This window comes from Amblyomma americanum, chromosome 1, assembly GCF_052857255.1.
Source record: "Amblyomma americanum isolate KBUSLIRL-KWMA chromosome 1, ASM5285725v1, whole genome shotgun sequence".
NCBI classification, from domain to species: Eukaryota; Metazoa; Arthropoda; class Arachnida; order Ixodida; family Ixodidae; genus Amblyomma; species Amblyomma americanum.
Window position 1 is genome coordinate 345,263,442 of NC_135497.1, and position 25,256 is coordinate 345,288,697.

Here is a 25,256-nt window from a genome sequence, read left to right on the forward strand (position 1 = left end):
CCGCCTTTTTACATTCTTGCATGGGTTTAGGAATTCCTAAAAGATAGGCGTTTCTTCTGTTCTGGCGGATCCTTTACTTCCGAGACTTTTTCACAGACTAGGGGTGTGCCTCAGGGTTCGGTATTGTCTCCTTTACTTTTTAATATACTTATGCGAGACATACCAATTCAGGGTGACGTCAAAGTGTATGTGTATGCGGACGACATTGCGTTTTTTGATTCAGCTAGAGACAATCACCCTCTTTACCAGCTTTTGCAGGCCTACCTCAATGCACTAGAAGTGTGGCTGGGCAAGTAACATTTAATTCTCAACATGAGCAAATCTTCCGTTCTCATTTTTCCTCCAGCGTCCCCTCTTTATATCTGTACAGTATTGTGGCCCCCAAATCCCGCAAGTTGAGCCCTTAAAGTACCTAGGTGTAATTTACGACCCTCATCTAGACCGGCGACCTCATATCTGAAGTATAGTCCTCAAAGGTGAGCGAGCTCTCGGTCGCCTGATGCGAATCAGCAATAAGGAATTCGGTATGTGCAGAGACACTCTCTTATTTTTCTATAAGACTTACATAAGACCAATTTTGGAGTTCGGTTGCGTTATGTTATCCGGTTGTTCTAGATACAAAATTCAACCTCTGGTTCTTTTGGAGAGGCGCGCTCTACGGCTTTGCCTGGGTTTACCAAAATCAGTGGAAAATTGTGTCCTCCTTCTGGAAGTTCGCATACGGGACTTGAATTCTTGCTTCCAGCTTCTCACAGTGCGCAAATTCTTACGGGGACTTGAGCCAATGCCTGGAGTGGTTCCTGCAATTTTAAAACTAACCCAGCTTTCTTTTTATACAAACATTGGCCGCTTTACAAACTGCCTGAATTTGTATTTACTGAGCACCTCTTGTCTAGAATTGCAGTCTTGCAGAATTGCAGTCATGCCCAAGAGGTGCGCTTTCAGTGGATTCCAGGGCACTGTGGCATTACTTCAAATTCGATGGCCGATTTCTTAGCAAAATCAGCCATCAATGGGCCTGTTGCCCACGTCCTTCTGAACCTCATCCTGCTGACCACCTCCCATTATGAACGTTACCCAATACACCATTACCTGAGCAATAAGCCCATCCTTGGTACAGCGGATTTCGAACATTTAAAATTCTCATAGAACATACGCTCTTGCGCATCAAGACAATGTGAGGTCTCCATTACGCTGTTGCGCTGCAGGGTTCCTCGCCTTAATCTATATTTATGCCGTTCTGGGTTCACGCCATCGAATCAATGTGCACTATGCAGGGACGTTGAAACGATAGATAATTTCATCCTGTACTGCCGGCTGTTTGCACGGCAGCGAATTCAGTTTTTGCAAAATCCTCTCGCTCAATTAGGGCTGCCGTTTACTCTGCCCGTCCTCCTTTACTTCAGTACAACCGTCAAAGGGCATGCCATTAGGCAGGTGTGCCAGCTTCTTCACAAGTATTTACTGAAACCGGGAAATTTTTGTGCTAACTTCTCGATGCCTTCACTTCCCTCTCAATATTTTTTTTCTGATTAATTTATTAAAGTTTAGTATTTCCACCCACACTGCTTTGTTTCCTCGATTTTCATTCCGATTTCCTCAAGACCTCACAAAATTCGTGATTTCCTTTTACTCTCAGATTCCTCTGTATTTATGAGCCGCTTGAGATAAACCTGAATGAGTTTTTTCCTGTTTGGATCTGCACCAAACCCTGGCCAATCCCCCACCGTGGGTATGTGCCATCGTATTTGAGGCAACAGCAACAACAACTTGCGGATCGCTGCAGGGGCGATGGGCGTCGTGCCACATGCGAACGCGGCCACCAAGGCCGGGTTGCTGCTCTGTCTGGCGTGCTCCGCCTACGTAGTCTACTATGTCCTCGTGGTGGTGCGCAAGCCCCGGGTGGTGTGCCGCACCGGCCATGTGCGGCGCTTCCTATGCGTCCAGATGGAGGGCTTCGTGAAGGGATACTTCCGCACCCCAGTCTGGTGCATCGGTGCCGACCTGCAGCGGTTGGTCGGCTGCCTTTACCACGTGAGTGCAACGCACGCCCCTCAGCTGCGGGAAGCAGCGCCACGCTTGGCCGATGAGGCCGCCCTTATTGCGGCTTACCAGCGCTCAGAGCTCATTCGCACTCACAGCTGGTTATCACAGATGTGAAGCAGTTGGGAAGAAAAATGCTGGTGGAGCGCGTTTTTGGTTACATTATACGCTGAGCGTATCAAGCTAGAAGCAACGTGATTGGGTCTAGAGTGTGGACAGTGCCGCCTGCAGCGCTTTTGTTTTTCCGAGATTCGGATCCAGAGAGGTCAATAAATGATTTAAAAGCGCGACAACCTCCAACCTCCCATCGTTCATGCGTGGCGAATCGCCTTTCTAGCTGCATCGATTGACTAAGCATTTGATATCTTACCTTCGTATTACAAGCCCCGGCGTAAGCAGGGAATTTAATGCGAAGGCAAGGAGCAGGAAGAAGAGAAGGAACGACAAGTAGTAGTAGAAAACATTTATTTCAAAAAGGTAGGATAGAGAGGCGAAAATACAGATTTTGGGTGGAGTCCTTATTTCAGGACCCCAATGTCCACCGCAGTTGCTCTTGCTTGGGATATCAGCTTTCGCTGCGTCGCCAAGTCAGAGCTGAGCAGGGAAGACTCCCACTGTTCCTCGGAGTGATGTTTGTCTAGTTCGGGGGGCTTGGGACCGGAGCAGCCCCATGTTACATGATATGTTGTTGGAATTCCGCCACACCAGGGGCAGATGCTGTCATATCTTTCGGGGAAGATGATGTGGTACTTGTGTAGGTTAGGAAAGCTGTTCGTCTGTAGTTGTCGCCATTCCCTCGCCTCTGCCGCTGTTAGCTTACGGTGTGGTGGGGGATAGACTTGTATTTGTGTTCGGAGAAGGAGGAGGCGCTCGCCGTACGTAGAGGGGAGAGGGGTGAGGTGGGGGAGGTTAGTCGCTCGGTTAGTATATCCTCGAGCTAAACTGTCCGCGGCCTCGTTTCCCTCGAGCCCCTCGTGCCCAGGAGTCCAAGTGATTTGGTGCTTGCATGTGGAATTTTGAATTTGTGGGGTAGTCAGAATGAGAGCGACGGAGTGTGGAAGCCTGCCAGAGAGGAAGAGGCGACACGCGGACTGGGAGTCGGTAATAATTTTTAACTCATTTCCCGTAGCATCGCCGTGCTGGATTGCGAGGGCAATTGCAGCAGTTTCTGCTACTGTGGGAGAGCAGTTTCGTAGGGAGGCGCTGGCGATTTCCTTGAAATTGGTGTCTAAGTCGACCGCCACCGCGTTTGTTGAATCGGGGTACATGGCTGCGTCGACGTATACAACATTTTGTGCCTGTCGATTTGTGCATCGCAGATAGTCCACTCGCGCCTTTCGTCGTCCCTTTTGTGAGTCCGAGTGCATGTTCTTCGGGAGTGGAGCTACACACACGCGAGTTCGCAGAGTTGAGGGTAGGTCTCGGTTGTCCTGGACGGCGCGTATGTCAGCCGGGGAACCCACTCTTTCCAAGATTGCGCGTCCAGCTTTGGTGGTGAGGAGGCGTTTCTTTTGCGATGCTAGGACAGCTTCTCGAATTTATTCTATTGTGTTGGTCAGTCCCAGGTCCTCGAGGTGGCAGTTGGCCGTGTACATCGGGAGGCCTAACGCATGTTTGTAGGCGGTACGGATGATGGCATCTGCTTTGTCTCGCTCATTCCCCAGAAGTGGTAGGAATGGGAGACCGTATGACAGGTGGCTCAGAAGTAGAGCCCTTATCAATCGAATTGTATCCTCCTCTCTCATGCCTTTTCGGTTGCGGGTGATGCGCAAAATCATGCGGGAGATCTGGAGGGCAGTTGTCCGGAGACGCTGTAACGTGTGGTTGGCTTTCCTGTCGCTCTGAAGCCAAAGGCCCCGGATGCGGACAAGAGGGACTTCCTTTATTCTCGTGCCTTCGAGGTAAACCTCGATGTCGCCGGGAGATTTGTAGGCATAGCCCTGAATGCGGATAATTTCGGATTTGTCGGGTGCGCAGCGGAGGCCGCAATTTGTTGCTTGTCTTTCTACGCAATTGACTGCCTCTTGTAGGGTGTTTTCTTTGTCGGCAAGGGAACCCCAGGTGGACCAGATGGCAATATCATCAGCGTAGATAGTATAGCCGATGCCTTCAATAGCCTCGAGTGCTTTTGCCATGCCGATCATAGCTATATTGAAGAGGAGAGCAGAGATGATAGAGCCTTGGGGAGTGCCTTTGTTGGGTGTCTGCTCTGTGCCGGAGCGGACATCTCCCATGCCAATCGTGGCCGTTCGGTTGCTGAGAAAGTTTTTGATGTAGTTGAAGGTCTTGGGTCCGCAATCAAGGGAGTTGAGCTCTTTCAAGATGGCGTCGTGAGAAACGTTGTCAAAAGCGCCTTTCAGATCAAGTGCCATAATTAGGTGCTCGCCGCCTCTCGGGATGTTACTGAGTACTTGTTCCTTGAGAAGGAGGAAAGCGACGACAAGGAAGGTTAACAGGAAGAAGAAACCGGTTTTTCTGCTCTGCACGGGGGAAAAGAATGAGGCGATATATAAGTGAACGAGGAAAGGGAGTAGCAGGAAAATAGGCAGTGTGCGAAGTCATTAAGCATGCCCTGAAGGCACAGTCTATTCTGTAGGCCCGACGCTCTGAGTGCCAGGGAGGCCTTCACCACCAATGATTTCCAGGGCCAGTGACCCAGAACATTCATCTTCGTCAGCGGGCGTGGACCTGTACGCTCCAAAGCACGGCAGAGAGGGTTTGTTTCGACACTGTATGCAGGGAATTCACAAAGAATATGGGATATAGTCTCATCACACCCGCAGATCGCACATGCAAGTTTATTAGCTATAGCGATTACAAAGGACTAAAGGTTTTTTAGGGTAAGGGAACGGATTAGAAGAGACTGCAAGCCTGGCAAGGGGAGTCAGAGAGTGCGGTGAGCGGATGAGATCAGCAATTCTGTGTGGAGAAGGTGGCCGGAGCTGTTACAGGACAGGGTTAATTGGAGAGATACGGGCGCGGCCTTTGGCATGTAGTGGACGCTGTTAGGCCGATGATTATGAGTAGCAGGTTCATAAATTGAAGGCTTATATAGCTTGCCGTCGTTGTCACACAAGCAGGAAATGCTGCCATATAGTAGTTTTCAGTAGTGCGGACGCAGCGCTTATGTAATGTGCTCCCTCACGCAGTGGTGGCTTCCGCGTGTGAACTACCGTCGGGAGCTGCTGGTGCTCTCGGACCGGGGCCTTGTGGCGCTCGACTGGCTCAACGAGGAGGCGAGGGGACCCGTGGTGCTGGTGCTTGTCGCAGGTGGCTACACGGACAGCCAAAGCCGGCCGTGGCGCTCTTTGCTGCCCGCTCTCGCCGCGCTTGACTTTCCCTGCGTGGTGGTGAACGGGCGCGGCTGCGGTGGTGAGCCGCTCACCACGCACCGCATCACCAATGCGGCCAGCGTCAGAGACTTTGCCGAGGTACTACGGCCCTAACGGCCCTAAGCTGGCTGGTCGATCCCTTCCTGCTACACTGTGGAGCTCTCTGGAGGACAGACCTGCGTTGGGTAATCGGGGCAAAGTTTCTAGTGTTCGCACGTCCGGACGGTCCATGGGTGGGTGGTACCTAGGACCTAGCCAATCCGGAGAGCTAGAGGCACGTTAGTCAAGTTGCGGTGTGGGAAATGAATGTCTTTTTTAAACTGCAGGCTGCTTTGAATGCACAAACCCGATATCTGACGCCAGCTCACCAAGCCTCCCAACGGATCGCGGTTATATTGAGAAAAAATTGGCTAAGAATGGGTCTTTGAGCCACACGTTTAAGTTTAATTCACTTTATTACCTTAAAAACCTAATTCAGTGGAATTACAGGTGGGGTGGTGGTACAAGAATTGTATGATTATGACCGTCGCGTGAAATCATTGGAGGGATTAAAATAATTGTTAAGCTTGTTGGACAGGTGATGGCAGCTCCTTCGTGGGAAAGGTCGTCTTAGCGGTTGCACTACGAAGAATACAAGCAGCGGAAAAAGTGATGGTGTGGGAGCGTTTGCACAAAGCTTGTGGATGACTGGAGTGGTGAGATATGGGGGCTGGTGGGGTGATGTAAACTGGTTGGCCAAGAGAACTGCAGTAAAACGCTTATGAACCTGCCAAAGAGAAGCAATATCACGATGATCGAAAGAAGTTGTGAGATCTTATTGTATTTTTTTTTTGAGTGACGATATGCGCTGATGCAATATGAATAGGCAGAATGAACGAACAGTGTAGCGTGATTTTGAACTTATTCTAGTGTGCTGATAAGAAATGCTTGGTGGAGACTCCATATAGACGGTGCGTATTCTAGTCTTGGTGTGTTAAGTGATCTGTACGTGAGAAGTTTAACACTTTTACAGGCGTGCCGTAGATGACGCTACAAAAAATCCAGTGATCGGTTAGTGGCTGCGACATGGTTTGAGTGCGCCAGGAGAGCTCGTGGCCCAGTGTGGTGACTAGATATTTGTATGAGTGTACACAACTGTTCGTCGACGACTGCGACGCTTTGCAATGCTTCGGCGATTGAGGCCGGGTATTGCCAATAAATAAATAAATTAATTAATTTTGAGTGTAATTCGTTTATACACATTTAGCAACAAGATGAATGCTACTACAGGATCCTGAGGGACGCCTGATTGTGGAGAGGGCTGCGACCATTAACGAGGAAAAATTGGGAGCGATTAGTTAGAAATTCTTCGACCCACCATGGAACATTAGGATGTAATTTCAGTTGGGCTAGTTTTTGCAAGCGTTTGGAGTATTTAGTCTTATGCTTTTGAGAAAATGTAGAAAAATGACGTCAGCATGTGAATTACGGGAGAAGTTGCTGCTGTCGAGAAAGTTCGTGGTTTTAATACAGGGCGTGTTCCGCGATTTTGCAAGATACACGGATCGATGAGGTCAGGCGGTAATTTATTTTTTGTTACCTTAAGTTTTTAGGTACTGTTTAGGTCTTTGTTACCTGATATATAGCTTTCCCGTTTTCCAGTCATCCGGTGATGAAAACGAATGTGAGAGCAATGAAGATAAGTACACTACACTAAGCCCCTAAGATCGCGCAATATTATGGAGATCATTTCCTCTACGTCGGCTGAGGATGATTTTTTTTTTGCAATAAGGGGCGAAATGCTGGTTTCAAAAAACAAGAACGCAGCTATATTCAAGTCTTTATAGCTGCGGACACAGCAGCTGTCGCGTTAACTGCGTTATTAAATACCGATGAAAAGGCATGGCAAAAAATTTCATCGCATTCCATGTCATTGGCTTCTTTAGATTCATTAGTAAGAGCGATGGTATGCGTCGGGAGCTGATTTATTTTCTGGCATAATTTTCTAGGATTATCGGTAAATTTTTTTTGGAAGGTGAGCGTGAAGAAAAGAGTATTTGACATTGCAGACCGTGGTTGGATATGCGTGCTCCACTGCGCTACATTTTTCCAATGTGCAAGCATAGCCTTTCTTTAGTTTCGCGTCGCAGAAAATACATTTATTTCTTGTTGCCTATAGTCTTTGTAATGTTCCTTTATTCCGGTGTTTCGAGCGGTTGTAGTAGAAGCTTCTTTTATTATAGCACCCGTTAGCACGTCGTTTCTGAATGCTTGAAGATCCTTCGCTGAAAACATACGTTGCGATACAAAGTACAAAAATAGAAAATACGAAAATAAACTTCATACAGTTAGGGAAGATCTCGCATGCAACTTCCGTGCATCTGCCTCCAGTGCTTAAAGTCAGGGTACCGGGGGTCTCGGGTTGGTGTCTTGGCGCCGTGGGTCTCGGATTCCCCCACCTGTACAGACAAGGATTCTGAGATCCCCAGCGCTATAATGTAGTGAATGGATGAATCAGAAGTAGGCAACCATTTTTTATTCTTCTCTGTGCTGGTCGAAAAATTATCGTTTCGAAAATTTCACCGTGATTTTTAATAAGAATCAAGAACATGTTTCCAATACCTTAGAAGGAGTAAAAAATGCTTCAATGATACCCTATAAACAATGGCAAACACAGTGCAAACTCTACTCCCGACAATCTTAACGAGTCTTTACAGAAAGCTTCCATCCTCCCCAAATCCAAATCAGTTAAATATTATTAAATATCAGGTTACTAAGATGTTTCCAATTAGCTAAATACTGTGCGGTGGCTAAGTGGCTTTTGCGTTGGGCTGCTGAAATTCAAGGTCACGCGATCGAAAGTCGGCCGCGGCGGCCGCATTTCGATGGAGGCGAAATGCGAAAGACGCTTATGTGCAGGCGCGACCTAAGTGCACGTTAATGTGTACAAGGTCTGGTTTATGGCGGTTTAACGTCCCAAAGCAGCTCAGGCTATGAGGGACGCCGTAGTGAAGGGCTCAGGATATTTAGACCACCTGGGGTTCTTTAACGTGCCGTGATATCACACAGTACACGGGCCTCTAGAATTTCGCCTCCACCGAAATTCGACCGCCACGGCCGGGATTGAACCCGCGTCTTTCGGGCCGTTAATGTGTACAGGTGGTCCAAATGAACCTAAGGCCCTCCACTTAGGCGTCCATTGCTGACATTCCCCATTGGGACATTAAACCCCGCATACACACATTCTCTACTTTTGACGGTAAACATGAGATGCTTTAGGCACCGCCCGAAACCGGCAACGTGGGTTCTGTTTCCTCAAATGTAACCAGGAACGCGTTTTCTTGCTTGGCCTTTTCATTAACTTGCGCGGTTAAGTACGGGCCAGCAATTAGATGACATGGCTACCGGTCGGCACTGCAGGTGGTGAAGAAGGTGCGACAGCGCTACCCTCGAACGTGTCTTTTGGGTGTGGGCATGTCCCTGGGCGGCCTGCTGTTGTGCCGCTACCTCTGCCAGCGGGGTCCCCGAGCTCAGCTGGACGCGGCACTGGCCGTGTCGCCGCCCTTCCAACCCGTGGTGGCTGCCCGCGCCTTGGCCAACCCCTGGGGTTTCAACCGGCTACTGAACGCTTGCATCACGCGCGGTCTCGTGGGTCGCCTGCGAGACAACGAGGATGTGGTGCGCGCCTCGGTGAGTGCACCATCCATGAAGAAAATGATTTGACAAGCATGATCACCACTTCGCCAGCGTATCATCTCCCGATATAGCACTGAAAGTTTAAAAGAAAAATGATTTAGGTGATGAAACTCAGTCACTGAATGAATAATGTAACACGAGGCTTTCTGCGCTGAAACAATAACGAGATGATCGTCGACTCAGTCAGGGAACCGTTAATAGCTTTCCTCATTAAACAGTAATATCTTGTTAACGATGAGGTCGTGAATTGTCACGTTAGCTCGGCGTGCATTACCGGCGGAGGGGGGGGGGTGAGCACTTGCTCCTTGCTGGCTAATTTAGAAATAGTTATTGATTTGAGAAATCACAACATGCCTAATGTCCCCACCTGCTGTTAAAGTTGAATAACATTTTAAAGAAATGGGCATGCACTTTATTTAAGGGCCAATGACCATGAGTGACTATGCGCTAGGCTCTAATGCTCATTTGGAGTGAAACAGAGTTCAAAATAAAGCCCCTATGACTTCAGGGAAGACTTATAAGAGCAAGATTACAAGGGTGGTGAAATCATTATTTAGAATGAAGTCTAATTGAGTTATTTTCTTTAATTATAAAGATTTGATTTCATTTTGTATGAACTGTTTGCACAGCGTTGGGCGCTCAGGAGAATTTCTCAACATGTAAAGCGCCTTCAGTTAGGCGTTTTGTGTTTTTCTCGATTTCAAGTGCCTGTCGAGATCAACCGCGGCGTCGTTACAGAAACAGTGTTGGTGATATCCGAGTGGTATTCATTGTAATAGAAGCCGGGGATTTGTCTTCGAATAGGTGCGTTGACATCCCGACATACACAGGTCGTGGGTGAAACCGATTCTGAAACGTACTTCAACAGAAATGACGAGCGAGATGGTATTTAACTCTGTGTGTGCGTATCTCATTAGAGCTACGTGAAGAAGTCAAATGTACTGTTTCTTTTTCTGCTTCTATGCAACATGAATAAGTGAAAGCTTAGAATCATGGTCCGTGGTTCCAACTGTGGCATCTGCAGTTCATTGTCACACATGGAGCCCTGATAGAACTTAACTCCGACACCAAGCTGCAAGAGTGGACGCCAAGATTTTGTTTTCTTATGATGTAAGTTTATTACCTATCAAGTCTAATTCGAAAGTGTGTCGTGTGGTACGGTCGTGATAAAAAAGTGTTGTTCGTGGTGGTGTACATTACTCGGGCTTCGACTAACTGCATCAAAACCACCATTTCACGAGTGTGCCTGGTGTCGAGACAACCGGAAGGAGGACCACCTATATCTGAAGGCGTGACAGTTTCTTTGCTTTGGTGCGCTGCGCTCCTGCTTGTCGAGAAGGCCGAACTCGTGGCGCTGCGATGCAGTTTATTACACGACGCTTGCGGTAGACCATACGTACGCCACGAATACTCTATGGAAGTCGCTGTGGTGGGTCAGTTGTTAAGGGGATCGGCCGCGGTCCCGAAAGACGCTGATTCGATCCCGGCTTCGGTGGCCGCAATTCGATGGAGGCGAAATGCTAGAGGCCCGTGTACTTTGCCGAGTCAATGCGCGTTAAAGAATCCCAGACAGTCAGAATTATTCGGAGCCCTCCACTACGTCGTCCCATATTGCCTGAGTGGTTTGGGGAGTTTATTATCATAATAACCAAACTAAAACTCTACGGACACAGTGCTCTAGTAGAGGTATACCCCGCAAAATTACGTCACGAGAGTGCTCTGAATACATTGTTTTTCTGCACGAAGGGCTTTATACTTTGGTAAAGGCAGTAGATCACGGCGACTGTTTGGCGACGTAAAGGAGAGCGTCTAGGACTCAGCATAGAGGTGGAACTTCGTCGGGGACCCTGCGCCTGCGAGGCCTGTGGCTTATCACTGATGGCAGAGTCGCATGCTTCCAGTGAAGAGGAAACGTTGTAATTTTATGTCGCCTCACGAAATGAGGCCTCCGCTTCTTATGAACAGCCTATAGCAGGGATAAGCGGCTTAGGATTCACCCAAATATAGGTGCGTGAGTACTTTTGCATTTCGCTTCCACCGGGTTTAACCGCCGCGGTGGCTCAGTGGTTATGGCGCTCGGCTGCTGGCCAGAAAGACGCGGGCTTGACCCCGGCCACGGCGGTCGAGTTCAGATGAAGCCGAAATTCTAGGAGCCCGTGTACATACGTACTGTGCGATGTCGGTGGACATTAAAGAACCCCAGGTGGATGAAATTTCTTAGCCCATCTCTCCGGCGTCCTTGAAAGGCTGAACCGCGTTGGGGACATTAAACCCCAATAAAGCAATAATGCAAAGCTTCCACCGCAACGCATATTGCACTTGGCTGAGCCCTGGCTCGAACCCGCGATTCGTAATCATGACGTCGCAGAACGCCAGCCTCTGACCCCTCATCGCGAGTAGAGCAACAGTAGTGAAATGGACAGAAGTTTTCATAGAGGTGTGTGGCGAGACTGATTGCTTTGGGGGCCCGAAAAAGAAGAGAAAATACGGATACAACAACCAATGCTGCCGTGGTTGAGAACGTCATCCTGAAAACATACATACAATTGGCCCTCAAGGATTGCAACACCTTCGCGGAAAATACAGGTATGCGCTTCACTCCTACTTTCTTCCAATGACAAAGTTGTAGAAGCTCATTGTGACATAGATATGAGCTCACAAACTAGGATGAGCAGGATATCTACAGGCGGAAGGACTGCGCATCGTTCATGCTGCAGCCTTCTAATAGTTTAGAGCCGTGCACTGACGAGAAGCTGTGTACAAATGATAATAGGTGTGGAGTGAAGAGGAAAAAAAATATTCTGAAATAGAACGATCGCCGGAGTGGTGTAATGGCTACTCATGGGGCTGTGGCTAACAAAAAAAAAACACCGCCAGCTAGAGTTCCAGGCCTGTCAAACGCCTCAGTCCTGCGAATGGTTCACCTGAAAGCCACAGCGAGCAATGAATTGTATATATTTTTAGTTCTTCCACCACGACAGTCATCGACCACTTGTGCCAAAGATTATTACTCTCCACGGTACGCCGGCAGTGTCAAAAGGACTATATCGAAATGCACGTCTGTCAAGGACAGCAGGACGTGTGGACAAACGGCTACCCTGCAGGCCGCTGTGTTGTTAGCATTCGTTGTGTAGCACCTTGCTCAGCCTTGTAGAGTTCCGACAGACGGCGGTACTGGGTCACCATGTAAAAGCCCTGTATTAGTTGTAAATATGCTAACTGCTTTTCGTTACAAGTTTTTCGACTACCATCCATCAGACGATCCTGATCTGTCGTGGAGAGTAATTGGAGCCTTCAGGGAAGTGAGCATGCGAGACGAGTGCGTTGACATTCTCCTCGGGTACGCTAGAAGTGGATGTCCCACGTAACGCGCAGTCTTGTGGAAATATGCCCTTTGATGTCAAGTTTCAACAAAATACGCATGAATACAAGTATGCAAGGTCACTCAAATGGAGACGCGCCGACGCACTGTTTGCTTGGAGTGTCACCTGCATGGCTAGCTCTGCTGGGAACCTCGTGCTTTCTGGTATTGCTGGAAACTTGATTTATGTCTGCATTTTGCAGCTCTGTATTGAAGGAAACTACAGGACCCGCTTAGGTTGGAAGGAGGTTATGCTATGTAGTTCGCGATCTCCTGGACTACTTGCCTTGAGATGATCCTGCCTTCTCTTTGAAAGTGACTGGGCAAAGTGGAAATTTGTAATCATTGGTAAATCATTATATAGAAGTGAAGGGGGGGGGGGGGGCTGGAAGGACACACTTTGCACAGCGCTCGTCCTGTGTCACTCTCGTCTCCATGTTTCTTTCGGTTTAAGCCCACCTACAAACCAAGAGTGCAAATGGAGAGAGCGATCTGGCTCTGAGGTGAGCACGCATAAGCATGGCGTGAAAGATTTATTTCTAACTTTCTTCGAACTATCTTGCCTGCTACTCTACATCTCTAGAACCTACATCCGCTTTATGTGGCTTTTGTTAACGGTATGACATGAAGATTCTGGAAAGTTCATACGAGGAACTTTTTAACCGATGTTTTTCATCTAGGCCCCTTGGGCTTAATGCAGCTCAGTCAAAGCATGGCGAATGGGAAGACTGTGGGCGCACAAGCTGCAAGGCTGAACAACACACTACAAGTCCGTTCTTTGGGAACGAGCAAATGTGATCAAATGCTGGATTGTGGACAGCCATCTAGTTCATCGTCCATCTTTTCACACAGTAAGAAGGAACCAAGACACAAGGAAATCTAGTCTGCGTCTGGTCGGGTAGAAGATTCATGACTGAAGAAAAAGGAACGCCGACCAAAAGGTTGTTGTTTAAAACGAAGACGTTTCGGCTTCCATACGGAAGCCTTGATCAAGTCTTGGTTAATGACTGAAGAAAAAGCAACGCCGACCAAAAGGTTGTTTTTTAAAACGAATTCCATACGGAAGCCTTGATCAAATGATCAAGTGATCAAGTGATCAAGGCTTCCGTATGGAAGCCGAAACGTCTTCGTTTTAAACAACAACCTTTTGGTCGGCGTTGCTTTTTCTTCAGTCATTAACCAAGACAAAAGTGCGACTAGAGCAACAGGGGCATAACCTCAGCTTCCTCCCAGCTCTATGCGCCGTAAAAGAAAGCCGAGCACTAAGAAGGATGCTCTTCCGAGAAAGCTAACGCGGGAATGCAATGCCTTCCGCTGCCTTCGGAAAAAACGCGAGCAAGCAAGAGCATAGGATATTCAGCGGAACAGCCTAAAGGTCCGAGAAGAAGCTAGAAAGCCTGAGCATCGTCTGAAAGATGCACTGGAGGGCTTTCACAGCAACAGATGCGTGTTGCACATCAAAAGCTTAATATGGTGCAGTAAAATAATTTTGTGGTCGTCTGCGTTAAACCAATGTGTAAGTTAAACCACTAAACCGTTGTGTAAGTGTAAGACGTTGTGTAAGACGTTAAACCATTGTGTAAGTGGGGCTTCGCCAAAACATACATTATTTTGCACAAGCGCCTTGCCTTGATAATTGTACCCAGTCTACTTCTTTATATGCTTCGTTTTGTGCATCACCTCTTGTACGTATTGAAACTATCGCAACTGGACTGCAATATAATGTAAATGCGCTGTATGTTACACTACATTGTCCAATGTTAATACTACATTCTGCAGCGTCAGTACTAAGGATTAAAACTAGCGTCAGTTCTTAGGGTTGGCACTGTTTAAAGCAGTGTAGTTGGATATTCCAAAAGAGCCGAAATGTCTGACATGAGCTGACCGAGAGATATGTAACACTTAAGGTCTGTTTATTGTTCACTTTAAACTCAAGTCATTCTCAGTCCGGAAGTGGATGGTATCTCAGAACTGTCATTGCAAATTTATTTTATTCAGGGCGCTCACTACAGTGCCGTCTGACAGCACTATTATATAAGGGAAAAGCTTCACTACGCTTGGTAAAGCAGTTGTGTAGTCAGGAGAATGACCTTGAATGACCTTCAGCCCCGCCACGTTTATCCCTTCCTTCTCTAATCCGCAACCTGGGTGATGAGGCAATCGAGCAGCTCACTACCTACCTAAACAAGCAATGGGAGGCAGGACTGGTGCCCAAGAAATGGAAGCACTCTATGGTTGTAATGATTCCCAAGCCTGGCAAGAAATTACACATAGAGAACCTGAGGCCCATCGCACTCACACCTTGCCTCGGCCAGCTCTACGAAAGAATTGTGACCAAAAAAATTCAAAACTAACCAGAGGATAACGAGCTGTATCCTCATAGCATGATTGGGTTTAGGGCAAACCTGTCAACGCAGAACATCCTGCTACAACTGAAACACGAGGTCATTGCCAATGCCCCGCAACAAGGAAAAAATCTAATTATGGCACTCGACATCAAAGGGGCTTGCGAGAATGTCAGCCATGCGGCTATAATGGAAGGCATCAACACCACCAACTGCGGGAAGAGAGTCCACGACTACGTAAGATCTTTCTTGACAGGAAGAACGGCCACAGTGGGCTTGGGAGATATAAGAAGCGAGACCACAGACACTCCAAACAAAGGCACGCCGCTGGGCTCGGTCATATCGCCAATCCTTTTCAACCTAGCCGTGATTGGCCTGGCAAGAAAATTGGAAAGCATCCCAGGCATAAGACATGCCATATATGCGGACGACATAACTGTATGGTCGAACCAGGGATCTCTGGGGCATATGGAACAACAAATGCAAGAAGCAGTGACTTGTGTTGAGCAATGTATCAAGAAAAGGGGGTTAGCCTGCTCAACTGAAAAATCAGAAATACTTAGGATAGGAAAGAAGCCAACGGATGCAAGAATAGAGATAAACTCGAGGGCAAGATCATCCCGGAAAGGAAGATCATTCGAGTTTTAAGCATGTGGCTACAGAACAACGGCAAATGCAACCACACGACTGGCCTCCTTAAAAAGTCAACGGAACAAGTTTGCCATATGATAACCAGAGTATCATCCAGAAGATACGGCATGAAGGAAGGCGACACGCTAAAGCTGGTGAACAGGCTAGTCATCAGCAGAATAACTTACTCACACCCATATCACAGCATGCTGAAAAGTGAAGAAAATCAGGCAGAGGTCCAAACCAAAGGAGCCTACTAGACAGCTTTGGGCTTACCCAGAAAAACGTCGAACGGCAAGCCTGTCAGAACTGGGGCTGCACAACACGTTCGACGAGTTAAGCAGGGCAAAAGTCATGTCACAGATACAAAGGCTAAGGAACTCGGCAACAGGGAGGGCCCTCCTAAGAAGGCTGAACTATAAGGGGGTCCTGGACATAGAGGATAGATCGGCAAACATCCCAGACAAAATACGTCGAACCTACCAGGTTAGCCCTATACCCAGGAATATGGATCCATATCTACACGCAGCCAGGAGACAGGCAAGGGCTGAATATGTAGAGGCGAAGATAGTCACACAAGATCAGGTAGTCTACACTGACGCCACTCTGTACCCGTGGACTTGTCGCCAAAGCATCAAGAAAACGGTATCGGTTGTCACAACAAAGGAGGGTGGCCTCATCAGCAGCGCATCCACGAGAGATGGGACGATAACTGAGGCCGAGGAGATCGCCGTAGCTCTAGCGGCAGCCGAGGTTTATCGCACCAACAAATCTCTCACAATTATAAATGATTCCCAAGAAGCGTGCAGACGCTACATGGTAGGAAGAATCAACAAGAAAGCACTAAGGATTCTCTTGAAAACGCAGCGAACCAACGAAAAGATCCAACATAGGATCTACTGGGTACCGGGACACGCCGGAGTCGAAGGCAATCTGAAGGCGGACAAGCTATCTCCCGAGCTTACTATCCGAGCTGGTGCGTCAAACGCCTCGGACGGCCCGGAGATAACGGTAGAGCGCACGTACGCAGCTATCCTCAACCTCATCAAAGGCAGAAGACGCAAATATCCCCAGCCACATCCTCTGCTAACACAATATGAAGCGACATGTTGGAGAAGACTCCAAACAGGAGCCTTACACAACCTTCACATTCTACATAAGATGTATCCGGAGCAGTATAGGGATACATGTCCGTGGTGCGGGGCAATCCCCACGCTGTATCATATCACATGGGAATGCATACACAATTTAGCTTTCCGAGGTAACAAAGAGCCAAATGCGGAGCAGTGGGAGGACCGGCTAACCAGCTGACAGCTCAAGGTCCAAAGAGACCTAGTGAGCCACGCATGCCGGATGGCCAGGGACAGTTGTGCCTTGGACTAGGGGCGCCAACCACGCTCAGCCTGGAAGACATCGGCAATCTTCAGGCAAGCAGCAAGCCTCCTTTATTAGAGCAATAAAGTTTATTCACTCACTCACTCACTCACTCACTCACTCACTCACTCACTCACTCACTCACTCACTCACTCACTCACTCACTCACTCACTCACTCACTCACTCACTCACTCACTCACTCACTAACCCTTCCTTACTGCGCGGTTCAGGCGTCCACCGATATATGTGAGACGGTTACTGTGCCATTTCCTTTTCTCAAAAGCATTATTTTCAAAACCAATCTTCAGTTTTATTTGAAAGGTAAGGAAAGGCGCATAACTGTCCCTTGGTACAGTGGACGCCTCAGTCGCGCTTTAACCTACGTGGCGGTACGAACAGATGTGCGCTGCATGCGTTGGCATTCACAACGTTATTGCAGAAATGCGGAACTGAAGGCACAGACCTTCGTCGTTAATTGCGTTCATTGCCGTTGCCGTTGACAGCGTTTCTAGACTCCGACGGTTTTGAAGAAAGGAAGGCGGATAACTGGCTCCCAGGGACAGTGGATGCCTTAATCGCGCTCTGAGGTACGTGGTGGTGGCGAGGGAGATATCTGGGCTGCATGCATCAGCGCTGAAAACGTTGTAACAGACAAGTGGCGTTGCAGCAATAGGCCGCAGCTTTCATTGGGTGACCTCTCGAGATCAACCATAACTTTCACTGCCACCTGCCAGGGTGGCAGGATTGGCGTACTGCCTATCCAGTGTGTGGAACGCACTCAAAGTTAAAGACTCCAAGCCCGGCCTAGTTGCCCGACACACCAAAGCTTTCGCTCTCTATCTGGGTTGAGCAGCAGTTCAACCGCAGGTAATTTTTTGAGTGATGAAACACCGACCCACCATACGCCAAGCGCGCGTTACGGTGCGGTCTGCAGCTTCGATGCAGGGATCCCGTCATCCTAGTGCGTGTATGATCCAGCGTGGCCAACCGTCGGCGTGCACGTGCGCTGTCGCGTAATGCCACAGTTCTGAGGACAAACACTTGTCTTGAGAATTGTATTCTATCAGTGCCAAATGGTTATTTTACGGTGACAGAAAAAAGCTGCGGAATAGAAATACGTTCTAGAGAGAAGAAATACACATGTCCATATTTCGATGCGGATTTATTCTCTTGTGAGCGTGTTCCTTTTTCAAAGTTTTTATCCTGTCAGCCATGCACCGACTGGCCCAACAGGTCACGCTTCTTCAGGTCTGCTTACTTTGCATGTGCTTGCAAGGCGTTCTCGACATCGGCGATGCAAAGGGAAGTGTATTCGAGTGATATGTTCAAGCGGACTGAAACGGGCTTTTCAGCTCTTAGCAGTGTTGGGAAAGTTTCTCACCGGAGTTATAATGGCACCACACGATGCATATGCAACGTCATTGTCGGGTGTGCAGCGTTACTCTGCCTCCCAACTGTATTTTTTAGCTCTTCGCTTAGTTTCTGCTACAGGCTTGGTTCAGTGACAGGGGGCGCTTTAGGGAAGCATCGCCCGCAGCACCGCCGTGGTAGATTCTGCAGTTCTGTGCAGGCGGAGGTGGTGAACGTGCTAGCCACCCACTTGCTTTTTGCTGTGTTTCGGGCACGACCAGCGACAGCGTTTGTGTGGACTTGCGTGCAGTGCTTTATGCGATATCGCAAGTGATAATCACTGGCTTTAGGCCTAATAAGGGCGTGGAGGAATACTTCCATCTCGCCTGTCTGACGAGCGGAAAGAAGTTATATGACGGTGGACATGTTACTTCTGTGAGAGAAGTGGACGACGTGGATTTGCGTGCGAAGTGCCATTCTCAGCATGGGAAACAACTTTACTGCGTTTTATATCACGTGAGTAAAACTGACCTTCTTGCGTAGTTGTTGCCTCGGCTCGAAAACGGGCGCCGATGTCGGAGAAGGACGTTTTGGGCCGCTTCTGTGCCTTCCACGCCGCTAACAGCCGTATGTCCCTAATCTTGCAGGCCTCGTTTCATATCTTTGGGCACTTTGATGCATGAAACGCTTTACATATAAGCTGATCCGCGTGGTATATGCTGTTTCAGCGGAATTGTCGCACGGACAAAAAACGACGCAACAGCTCTTTTCAGCACTGTGACTCCGTTAAAGAAGTGAGCTTTGCACATCTCTGAAAACGATTTGGAAAGCGATTGCTCGGCGGGAAATTAATCAGGGATATTGCGCTCGCACTGTGTGAATATTTGCTTGTTGTTCGTAACAAGTTTCGTTCTCCAAGTTCGTGTCTGTGTTGCATTTGCATTGCGTCCATTGCAGCTAAGCAAGGAAGTCCGTCACCTACTAGCTGGACACTGCAGCTGAGGGTGAGGTGGTGCAGGAAGCTGCAAGAACTGCGCTGTGGTCGCGCTTTACATCAAGATAGACGAAGATGTCTCGTGCACATCTGAAAGGGACAGGTGGGGAAGTCCAGCCAAAAGGTCGCGTGTAGACGATAAAGCGTCATGTGAAGAACTTTTTGGTGGTAAGCATTGCATTTCCGTGCCTAACTCATGCAAGATAAGGGTACTTATGATTGTATTACGAAGCATTTTCTTGTGCAGTGGTCAAAAAATCCTGAGGTGAAAGCCAACAAGATTTCTGCTTTCCAATTACAGTTGCCCCATAGCGTGCTCCAGCTTCATTTCGTCTAATGGACCTGCATATTATTTTACAGCTAATATACACACATACGTCGGTGGAAGAGAACCTCCTCAAGCCTTAGAGCCAAGATACATCATAAAGCAGTTTTGGGGTAATAATTGTTCAATTGCGCGGATTTTGAGGGCACGAATGGAACAGGTTAGGGTGGATGCAGGACAGTACTCCAGGGCATCATAGAACAAATAGGACTTGAAGAAGATTTTGGATGCACAGTTGAAAAATCTTTTTCAAGCGCCAAAAGACGCTCTGCACACTGTCAATGAGAAATTTACAAATATAGGCATAAGGAAAAAAGGCCATGAGGGAGACATGACAACAAAAGTGGCCGAGTACTACACAAAACATATACGATGTGCAAGTGCTCTGCAGCTATGTGCTTTTCAGAATGGGCAGGCTAGTAATTTTAGGTGCGTGCTTTGCCTTCTGGTCGTCATCCTACATTTGAGAATTGTAATGGAATGTACCTGCTAAATGTCCTGTTAAAATTTCTGACTGGTGGCATCAAGAAAGAAAACTAAGGAAAACGTGTTCACAAGCACACACTATGCTTCGAACAAGGAAGACGCCCCATGAGCTCGTGCGAACGCTTTTCCATGGTCGAGGATTTTACGCAGAGGCCACTACAACGGTACGTCTTCCAACATCACACCATTTCATGTTGGATAATTGATGTGTTATTTTGCAGGCATGAAGATGGAGCCGGTGGCACGCGAGGAGTTCGAAGAGAAAGTTGGTGCAGATGTGGTAGGGGGAATTCACATCTAACCTGCTTGACATCAAAATTTGCGCTGACGCAATATGTGCAGTCTTATTGCTCATATAGGTGTACATTACCACGTGATATTTCTACCCGTTCTTTTGCACAAAGTTTAGGATCACGTGACATGCATTTCACGAGGGGACATTTTTTTTCCGCATTGAGCTTGTTATCCATACAGCCCTGCCATGACATTGTGGAAGTCCTGATAGGCTTTTTAAACCTGAAATGGTGTTTTCCTGCTCGAGACAAAGTGCCCATTTTCAAGAAGAGAGAACTTAATTATTGATGCACAGCAGCTGCTGACATTTGTGCCATACATCAGGTACACCAATGGCAATCCCACCCTGCTTTCTTGGCACCGATATTACACCCAGGTGCAACTGCTCGTGCACATCTGCAACCTCAGCGAATGGGTTTTCTTTGTTTACTCAACAAGCCAAAGCGTCACTCTCACTGGAGAGATGGACGGCCACTTTCTGTGGTCAGATATGCGAGCCTTGGAAGATGTTTACTTGAGCTGGCTGCTCCCCTTGCTCGTCAATAGAAAGAAATAACCTTTTGTTTTGAATAAAGACTTCTGTTTACTGGAAAGTATATATACATATTTATAGCACGGGCCTGTCAACTGAATGTGGTGCATGTCTTCAAGCCTCACATGTGCGGGGTGTATAATAGGTGACTGCAAATTTGCTGAAATGTAACAGACATGGAATATATCGCTCATTGCTGCAATAAGCTCTGCGGGTACACACGTGTTAAGGATATTGAACACCTTTATACGCTGAATAATCCTTTCTACCGGAATTCTCAACAGCGCAATCTGGTATTCGCACTTGCGCAATAGCAATCGTATTTGGCCAGGTCAACACCATTGCCACTGCTGCTTGACATCATCGTAAACACAGGACGTCATATACGCAGGTGGTTTCCACTGTGTTTGACAAGCCGCGCAAATATCATTTTAATTTTTGTTTTATGTGAGTCACTGTGTAGGTCCTTCTAGATAGTGCATTAGGATTTTGACAATTTTATTGATCGTACGCAATCATTAAATGACGCTTTAAAAATCAGGTGCTTATATACGCTCTTATTAACTTTTCAGGAATTAGCATCGCGGCGCATATGCTGAAGCACGGCGTCGAGTGAAAATATTTATTACGGTTCGCACAGATGGCAGGCGGAGAAGCGCCTCTCTTGCAACATACACAGGCTTGAGGTTTTTTATTTATTTACATATACTTTCGTCTCGCTTAGCAAGTTATTGCAGGAGCGGGTACATATAAAAAGAGTCACGTTGCTTCGATTTCTTCTATTGCTTTCATTTACCATCAAGAAAGGCTGCCGCTCATTCTGAGGTGTGCGGAATAAAAACTGCCGAGAAACAAATGAATAGGTAGCAGGACCGCTGTGAACAGAACCCGCGCACTCCATGTGACAGTCGGAAACTGAACAGGCACACCACAGAACAGCATGTAGCAGTATTTTCAGCGATTCTTTCCTTACTAAAGAGGCTGTAAAAGGATGCTGCTTCAGCGGTTCCATGCGAGCAGCTTGTGCATGTCTGGTGCAGGTACGAAGGCCCGGTCGCGGAAGGTAAATGGTGGAAGACTCATTTCTTGTGCCCCTACGGCTGGCTCCCGTAAACACTTGTTTTCCTCTGTAATGTTTGGAGGCTTATATACGGAGGCAGTGTGGCCCCACCCTCTCTAACGAGAATTAAATGCAAACTATATGCGTGATACACGCACCAGCACAAGAGACATTAAGTTGTACAGCATGCAGAACATGGTTACAGAATGGAAAAGACCGGTTACGTGTTAAAAAAACAACAGAAAACCTGGGTAAACCATAGCTAATTATTTACAGTTTATATTAAAGTTGAAAAATGCTTTCATTACAGCTGGAAAAAGGATGTTCAATATAGTGGATACGATGTGTTATTGTTCCCTTACATTTAGAGCCTGTAAAGTTCGGTGTCATGCTTTTCAGGCAGACTGAGCTGTGCGATAACAAGACGCCGCGCTCGCCTAACCCCTCGACGGCAACCGCATTTGAATCACGAAGTTGGAGCTTCAAGCGGTTATGACTGCGGCTAAAGGTATAGTTGCGGATTTAACATCGATTAGCTGAAGTTATTTGTGACACAAAGTTCGCGGTATCCGCCGCAAAATATTCCTTAGGTTACAGTAGGCCAATGGTGAGCCTGTTTGCAGTCTTTAAACAATACTTTTATTGTACAGAATTTTTATCAAACACAGGTAAGATATTCAGCAAGTCTCAGGCGTTCTTATCCTAATATTGTTAAATCGTATTTATTCTGAACATCTGGCACTGGATTCGGATATAGTACCGAAAACTAACGGAAGGCATGCGACACTTCATCGGCACGTGTGGCACGGGTATGAGACGCTGTGAGGAAGACATCCGTTCGGTGGAGACGTTTCGCAGGTGGCGACTGCGCAGCTGCTGAGCGTAGGCCAACGCATTGCCTTTGTTGGCAATGCGAACGCTGGAGAATGTTGCCACGTTATGAGCTGCTGCAAGCCAGCATGCTTTCAGTGACGACGAAGGAGGCATTCAAAAGGAATACTCTGTGCTTACCGGTCATTTTTCATTTGTGAATGAGCAGCAAATACCTAGTGCTGAAATATAGGCTTCACATTCGCGCTATACAGCACCTGCAGTTCCGTGTAATGAAGGAGGGACCTGAATTTATTTCCTTTTTTTTTCAGTACTTGCGAACAAATTCTTTATGAGGGTTCTTATGACGCACGATATGGTTTCTACGCAGAGGGCGATCCGGGCTGATCATTTGTTCCGCTGCTGGACCCTGGCATCATTTTACAGGCGTTATGCAGCCCCCTCATTCCGCTTCCAATCGCTGCCGGACTTCTACGAGAACTGCAGCCTGAAGGTAGGAGGATGAAGCGAATTATGCCCTTTAGCAATATCAGACGAAACTGTGAGTTGTTTTTAACTTTTGAGTAGTTGTGGGCTATCGATTGTAGGCTTCATGAAATAAGGGTTCATCATAGCCTTCATTTCCCTGTGGGAAGTTTAGTAGATGGCGAGTTTGATTCACCGCTGCCGCAACGAATTTTCTTCTCAGCAATGATACTCTTTTTACGGGGAAGGAACGATGAACAACCAGCAACGCCAGAAGCTTTGCACAGTATTTTTTCCCATGCAGATATCCTGTCAATGTACACACTGTTTGTGAGATGGCGACTAAGGGTATGATCTGTCTCGGGGTAGTAGGCCACTATGTATAGATCCGCCGTTTTTCGCGGATTCAGGAACAGTGCTGGCTACTGAATTGCGACGGTATGCCTTGCGGCTTATAAAAGTTGAAATGCAATAATGATCCCATGATTCCTGGAAGACCAGTAGTCGGCGGCCCTTCATCCAGCTTTCCAAGTCAGCAGACCGGCGTTTGAAGCCCGTGCCATTAAGATGGCGAAAATGGGGCGTTAAATTTATCGCACGACCACATATGAGTTGATACGCGGTGGGTTCACTCACAAGAACGGGGAAGAAGAGACAAGTGTCTGAAAACGAGACATAGAATTGTGGCTGGCCGCGCGAAGTCTCAATATTCGAGATATAACCTTGTGTCCAAGGGAACATCACTTGAAAGCTTTAATAAACGCAGACACGCTATACTCCAACCCTATAGTAACCCGATGTCGAATCGCATGCAGGGAAAGCTGTGCATGGTGCAGCGACCTCTCGTCTTCCTCGTGTCGGAGGACGACTCGCTGAACCCCGAGACAGCCCTGCCCGAGGACGAGGTACTGAAGTCTCCCTGGCTGGGGGCCGTGGTGACTCCGCGAGGGGGCCACATGGGGTTCGTGGACGGCTGGCTGCTGCCCCGCCAGCCCTTCTACGCGGAACGCTTCGTGGTCGCCTTCGCCGTGGGTCTCCGCAAAGTGTGCAAGGCGCGCGGCGTTCGGGTGCTGCAGACACTGGGGGATTAAAAGCTTCTCGCAAGTATTCGAGTTGAAGGCTGTTTTTATTCTTGCTTAGCGATGGTGACCGGGGACTGCACTTGGCCCCCAGTTGTAGGCAACACCGTTGTCTAACCTCGTGTTGCAATGAGAGTCGCCGCTTTAGTTCGAGGCTCAAGGGCTCTTATGTTTTTTTCGGCTTAATGAATTCATTGGCACTAACATAAGGTATAGCATGCTGGCGTACTGCTTTGCGCTAACATAACTTGGTTCACCATGTTGAATTTTAGTGTATTTTTAGTTCAACCTTGTTCAGCGAAGAAGGGGCAACCGTGAACATCTCACATGAACGAAGAGTAGAAATATTAATAAAGATATTTTCGACATGATATCGTCAACCTAAACACAAAGCGGTGAAATATAGTGAATTGCGCTCTCGGTTACACTTGCCCCTGAAGCCCCCTTCAGAACCAGCTGTGGGATATTTAGTGAACACTGTTTAAACGACATTCCCACTGTCGACATGCAAGTGCTTTTTTAAATTTTCACTCTGCGTCTTCCTGGACACTGGTAAGTGTGGGGGCTCTGTGCTCCGTACAGACCGGCATCTCTGCTAATAGTAAAGACATGTTTATGTTATCACGTACAGTTTATCTCCGTATGATATTTGGCAGCTTGGTATACGTTGCTAAACTTGTGGCAGGGCCGCGATTTTTTTTTTGTTCTTTCAGAAGAATGAGATCATGTTAGAGAGGAAATATTTATATGTGTGGGTTTGCGCATACCTTTTATAACTTCAATACTTCACTGTTCCGGTGCTGCTTACAAACGAGATAGGCAGAAAGGTTTCATTACTGCGGTAACCTGCTGCTTGCTTCACTTCCTGGCCATTGCTGAAATGATGACACGCTATAAGGCAGAAATACGTGGAAATTAGCAGAACAGCACTACGCTGTATCGACCTTGTGCCCTACGTGGGTCATCAGGGTAACGAGGCTTCTTTTCTCAGGAGGGACGGATACTAACGGCAGCGACCTACCGTTTGTACTGCCGCAAAACGTTATAATGGTATTCCGGACATTTAAAAAATGAATGGC

General features: G+C 47.6%; 1 protein-coding gene across 1 annotated transcript; it reads left to right on the plus strand.

Annotated features, from left to right (window-relative positions):
* The first annotated feature begins 1,791 nt into the window (after window positions 1-1,791).
* LOC144121355 (protein ABHD1-like) lies at window positions 1,792-24,189 on the plus strand. Its single transcript, XM_077654545.1, has 5 exons — window positions 1,792-2,034; window positions 5,193-5,474; window positions 8,775-9,044; window positions 23,004-23,126; window positions 23,914-24,189. Exons 1-5 carry the CDS (start codon window positions 1,792-1,794, stop codon window positions 24,187-24,189), a joined length of 1,194 nt encoding a protein of 397 aa, XP_077510671.1.
* The last annotated feature ends 1,067 nt before the right edge of the window (window positions 24,190-25,256 follow it).

What these genes read in the sequence shown, in the direction of transcription:
- LOC144121355 (XM_077654545.1), top strand. Translation starts at nt 1,792, where the DNA reads ATGGGCGTCGTGCCACATGCGAACGCGGCCACCAAGGCCGGGTTGCTG. An exon ending in TGGTCGGCTGCCTTTACCAC is followed by an intron (nt 2,035 to 5,192) that starts GTGAGTGCAACG and finishes TCCCTCACGCAG; the next exon opens with TGGTGGCTTCCGCGTGTGAA. An exon ending in AGGATGTGGTGCGCGCCTCG is followed by an intron (nt 9,045 to 23,003) that starts GTGAGTGCACCA and finishes GTTTCTACGCAG; the next exon opens with AGGGCGATCCGGGCTGATCA.